Source organism: Hyaena hyaena, unplaced genomic scaffold (assembly GCF_003009895.1).
Source record: "Hyaena hyaena isolate Hyena2069 unplaced genomic scaffold, ASM300989v1 scaffold_1259, whole genome shotgun sequence".
In the NCBI taxonomy this organism is placed as follows: domain Eukaryota; kingdom Metazoa; phylum Chordata; class Mammalia; order Carnivora; family Hyaenidae; genus Hyaena; species Hyaena hyaena.
The window spans coordinates 203679-209522 of NW_024081885.1; the positions used below are offsets into that span (position 1 = coordinate 203679).

General features: G+C 38.3%; 1 protein-coding gene across 1 annotated transcript; it reads left to right on the top strand.

The window, feature by feature from the left end:
• Window positions 1-3026: 3026 nt before the first annotated feature.
• Window positions 3027-5376, top strand: LOC120224800 (protein cornichon homolog 1-like). The gene is made up of 2 exons (XM_039223060.1): window positions 3027-3404; window positions 5365-5376. The coding sequence occupies exons 1-2, from the start codon at window positions 3027-3029 to the stop codon at window positions 5374-5376; spliced, it is 390 nt and encodes a 129-aa protein (XP_039078991.1).
• The last annotated feature ends 468 nt before the right edge of the window (window positions 5377-5844 follow it).

Consider the following 5844-nt stretch of genomic DNA (forward strand, 5'->3'; position numbering starts at 1 on the left):
TCCATGTGGTCTTGTCCCAGCTCTGGTAAAAGGAAGAGGGCAGCTCTCTAGCAGGGATGGGCGTGGTTTGTTCCAGCATGTCCCACAGGTATCCTGCCTTGAAGGTTGTGGGGAGAAGAGTTGCTGCTCTCCAGTCCCTTCTTGAACCACGCTCTGCAACTCACCTTTTTAGGGGTGTAAACTCCCTGTGCCAGGGGCGCAGCCAATGTGGGCCATGCTCTATATCCCAGGCCAGGCCTCGTTTCCAGATCCCAGTCTGCCCACCCCACTAAACTGCTGGAAACACAAACTCGCAGGCGATCCCCTCAGTGCAATCCCAAGCCTCTTGCCTTCCCCTTGGGGATTGAGCCAGAAGCTGCTGCTCCGTCTCCTCCAGATCGGTTTGGTGATATAGGAGCTGTTTCATCTGGGGGTTGCCTGGGACGAGTGCGTCCTGCCTAGGGTCAGCTGGAGAGTAGGAAACCGGGTCCCTCTTGTCCCATCGACCGTAACAGGAACTCGTGGGCAAATCTCCCAGTTTTAAGCCCTTCACCTCCCCTCTAGGGATCCAGCCAAGCCAGAAGCACAAAGGCTCTGCCGCCGTGCTTCCCTTCTAAGTGGAGCTGGTGAGCAGGGAGCAGTTTCCCCGGGGGTTGCCTGGGACGAGTGCGTCCCACCTAGAGTCAGCTGGAGAGCAAGAAACTGGATCCCTCTGTGTCCTGAGTGGAGGTTTTTCTCTTCTCCAGCGACAGGGACAGTGTCTTGAGCAGTTTCGGCCACTCTCATTCACCTCTAGACTCCCCGCAGTGGGGGATCCCACCCCCTGTGTCTGTGGTCCTGGCCCGATTTTATCTTCTCCAGTTGTCACTCACGCTAGAAGGTTCTCTCTGCGGACTCTGTCTCCTTTTCCTCCCAAACTCTTGGATTCTGTAAGTGTTCCTATAGCTTCAGGCCTTCTCCGTGTGAGATCTAGGGGTGAGTGAAATGTAAGGAGTTCCCTACTTCTCCTCCATCTTGCCCCCCCCACTTATTTTTTTTTTTTATTTTTGAGAGTGTGATAGAGACAGCATCAGCAGGGGAGAGTCAGAGAGAGAGGGAGACACAGAATCCCAAGACAGGCTCCAAGCTCTGAGCTAGCTGTCAGCACAGAGCCCAATGCCGGGTTCGAACCCACGAGTCGTGAGATCATGACCTGAGCCGAAGTCGGAGGCTCAACCGACTGAACCATCCAGACGCCCCTACATATTTTGTTTTAATAATATAGCATATAGTACATATAACATACAAAATATGTATCAATTTACTCTTTATGTTATTGGTAAGGATTCCAGGCAACAGCAAGCTATTAGTAGTTAAGTTTTTGGGGAGTCAAAAGTTATAATCAGATTTTTTACTACATGAGTAGTTGGCATCCCTAAACTTGGCACTGTTTAAGGGTCAACTAATGTGGGGATAGAATTCCAAAAAACTATGGATGCATCTAAAATGGACAAGGTCAGGATATATATTCATATATATTGAGGAATTCATATATATGACAAATCAAATCTTTTCTAGATTTGAATATTAAGAATGAAGTAACACAAAGGCCCAAAGTGATTGGTGTTCATTCATTTCAGCAGTGGTTTCTTGGTGAGGATGCCCACTAGATTCCCCTCTCTAAATCTCCTGAGTTGTCCCATTTCTTTTTCTTTTCAAGTGTATATTGCCACTAAGAATTTCAGGGGCACCTGGGTGACTCAGTCAGTGAAGTGTTTGACTCTTTACTTTGGCTCACGTTATGATCTCATGGTTCCTAAGACTGAGCCCCCCCTTCAGGCTCTGTGCTCAGAGCATGGATCCCCCTTGGGATTCTTTCTTTATCTCTCTCTCAAAATAAATAAATTTTTTAAAAAAGGAATTTTAATTCGTACTTCTGTTAAAGCTGCTTATTTCATGTACACAAGATCATGAGGTGGGAGTACATACTTTTTATTACCAATATTTCATTCCAACTGTAATTTTTTGTTCTCATATTAAAATATCATTCTAATGTCTCTGCAATTCAGTTGTATATTTCTTTTATTCTCCTTTGTGATGTTTTAAAAACTTGGTCACTACTTAATATTCATTACAGGTATTGGTTCTCCTATGTTTTCTTCTATACCCTAATGCCACCATGCTTGGTGAATCTATATTTACATGTGCAATAAATAACTACCATTTTTTTCTTGCCACTCTAGCCACTGTTCCCCCCATCATAAATCCTGCCATCACTCATAACTGTTTCATTTCTGAAATACTGAAATTGAATAACCTACTTTTTATGACTTCTTTTAGTACCATTATCTCTCTTCTTCCTTACTGTATATACTCTATGACCTCATTGAATACGTCAGTTCCAGGTACTTCATTTTCACCCACTTTGTTAGCCCCTAATGAATTTGTTTCCTTTTCTAGCCAGTGTATTCCACCATGACTCATTATTTCATTTTCTTACTATCATCCTTAATTATCTTGGCCACTTGTCCTACTTTTGCATTTGTCCTTCAAAATTTCCAGTCCTGGATTAATTGAACTGTCTGCCATATTTACTGTTACACCTGAATAATTAAAAGTTGAAAGAAATCTCTGTGGAGTAGTACCATAATGAGATGATAGCATTCAATCTCACCTTTATCATTACCTTTGATCACTGTACTTGTTGTTGAACTACTCCAATTGTATTTCCTTTTTCTCCACAATTTAAATTTCCTCCCAAACCTTACTCTCAGCAGAAGGGTGTGCCCATTTCTTTAGCCTTTCACTCTATCTATTTATTTTTAGCCTGTAAGCACAGTGTCTCTTCTATTACAAAGAGACCTTCTGTATATCTATTTCATTCACTTCTAGCTACAACCATCTCTCTCTTCTCCATTTCCATAAACTTATCTTATTCTTGTATGCTTTTCTTTTTTTTCAAATCAAAAGAAAAAGCAATCAGATACTTTTGCTCAAAAAGCCTAAAATTGCCTGTGCCGCCTTTCTCCACTGGCATCGGTGCCGCTCCCTGCTCCGCCTTCCTGGCCATGAAGTTCACGTTCGCAGCTTTCTGCTACATGCTGGTGCTGCTGCTCACTGTCGCGCTCATCTTCTGCGCCATCTGGCACATTATAGCATTTGATGAACTGAAGACTGATTACAAGAATCCCATAGACCAGTGTAATACCCTGAATCCTCTTGTACTTCCACAGTACCTCATTCATGCTTTCTTCTGTGTCATGTTTCTTTGTGCAGCAAAATGGCTTATGCTGGGTCTCAATATGCCCCTCTCGGCATATCATATTTGGAGGTATATGAGTAGGCCAGTGATGAGTGGACCAGGACTCAATGACCCTACAACTATTACGAATGCAGACATTTTAGCGTATTGTCAGAAAGAAGGCTGGTGCAAATTGTCTTTTTTTAAAGACACCAAATGAAGGGATTCTCTCCAACAAGATCCTGTTTCTAAGAGTAGCCTATGGAATCGTGGAATCTGATCAGTTACTTAAAAAAATGATTCTTTATTTTTTAAATGTTTCCACATTTTTTGCTTGTGGAAAGGCTGTTTTCATATGTTATACTTGGATAAAGAATTTAAATGGAATTACATATAAATTAATATTAAATGATTACCTCTGGTGTTGACAGGTTTGAACCTACACTCCTTAAGGAACAGCCATAATCCCTTGAATGATTGAATTAATTATTGACTATCCTTAGTTCATTGGAAGCTTTCATTTATAGGAACTTGTAGGGCTCATTTTGGTTTTGTTGAAGTGCCATCTAATTGTAAATTAGCTGTAGATATCAGGTGCTTCTGATGAACTGAAAATATATCTGACTTGTGGAGAACTTCATGGGTTTCTTAATTTATCATATATGTGATTATATCTGGATGCACTTACAAAATGCGAAAACTGGGATTTTTCTCCCCTTCAACTTGAATATTATCCTTGTTTATTGCGTGAGTGAGAGATTTCCCATTATTTCCATCAGAGTAATATACTTGCTTTAATTCTTAAGCATAAGTGAATATGATATAAAAATATATGCTGAATTACTTGTAAAGAATGCATTTAAAGCTATTTTAAATGTGTTCTAATTTGTAAGACATTACTTATTAAGAAATTGGTTATTATGCTTAATGTACTAATCTGGTGGCAAAGGTATTCTTAAGAATTTGCAAGTACTTTAGATTTTCAAAACTGAATGAGAGAAAACCTTGTATAACTGTCCTACTGTTCTTTTAGTGCAATAAAATAAAACTCTGAAATTAACTTATTTTTAGTACATTGTTTTAAAGATTACAAGTAGCTCTTTCTTATACTTGCTTAATCCATAATAAAGACATATTATTGTCAGTTAAAAAAAAGCCTAAAATTCAGGTCTTTCAGTCACAGATCCTACTTACCTTTTTTGTTTGGTTGCTATTTTACTGTCAGGAATCAGTTAAAACAACATTACCATCCCTGCTTTTTTAACTTATTAGGTTGGTGTGTATGATATTGATTTCTTATAGGACAATGGTTCTCAGTCAAGAATAATAAATCAGAATTTCTGGTGGTAATTTTCAAATATGTGTTTTTAAAATGTAACCCAAACAATAATGATATGCATCCCTGGTTAAGAAAGAACAACTGTGTTAGATACTCCAAACATAAAGAGTAGGGAGTTTTAAAAGTCACTAACAATTCTACAAGAAAACAGAAAATTAAATAACTTTTTATTTTTATAGATCACATAAGGGAAAAGGTAAAGAGTTTCATCTATGGTTACCTGTAGTTTCCTTAACACAGTTGGAAGTATCTGACATGCACGGACAGTACCTTATATCTTGGTATCATCTATTCACTTAGAGGGAAGAGAGGGTAGCATGGGTTTTGGATTCAAAAGACCTTGAATTTATCCTATTCTAACTATTTGTCTTTGAAAAATTCCATCTTTTCATTTGTAAAATGAGATAGTGATAGTACCTACTTCATTGAGGTGTTGTAAAAATTAAATGAGATAATGTATGCAAAGAATTTAGCAAAGTGTCTGGCACATTGCAATTGTTCAGAAAGAAAAAGCAACTACTTATTGTCTTGCTCACAGACACATACTACATACTTGAAATCTTCATGTTTCTTATGTTTACATTTAGAAAATAATTACAACCATTTCTACAGCATTTTCTAGTTTTCTGTTTAAACTTATGTTATTACAATTAATCCTTACAAAACTCTATATGTTAGGCACATTATACATATTTTGCAGGTTAGATAAATTACCACAAATGGGCAATTCAGCTTAAAATATGAAGCCTGGATATGATAGAATACAGTGTGTTCAGGGGACTTCCATGTATTGGAGGGAAGAGTGCAAAAAGATGAGGCTTGAAAACTAATCTCTTGAAACTATAATTTATATTGTGTTACAACAACTATGGTCAGTGCTAATATATATGCACACAATCGTTTTCTGTGTGTGTGTGTGTGTGTGTGTGTGTGTGTGTGTGTGTTTTAGAGTTGCCTCCAAACCCATAACTGGGCTGGACAAAACCACATTAAATGGTTATCAAACTAATCTAAATTCCTAGGTTTATTTCTGAGATACATACATATTTATGGGACCTCCTCATAATATTGTCTGGCTAATGACACAATAATAGCACATTAATCAATGTCATGATATATGGATACGACTGATAAATTAGCAACTCACCTACATCTTTCTATTCATATAGACTATGGAATACAAACCCTATTGGATCTTGTGTCTTTCAAAAAAACCCACACTTTTAGTTCATTTGATCATCTTGAGGTTTGTTTTTTTTTTTTTTTTTAAAGCAACAGGTGTTTGCTTCTTTCTACTCAGCTAAGG

Coding starts and splice junctions, on each gene's coding strand:
- LOC120224800 (XM_039223060.1), top strand. CDS start 3,027: ATGAAGTTCACGTTCGCAGCTTTCTGCTACATGCTGGTGCTGCTGCTC.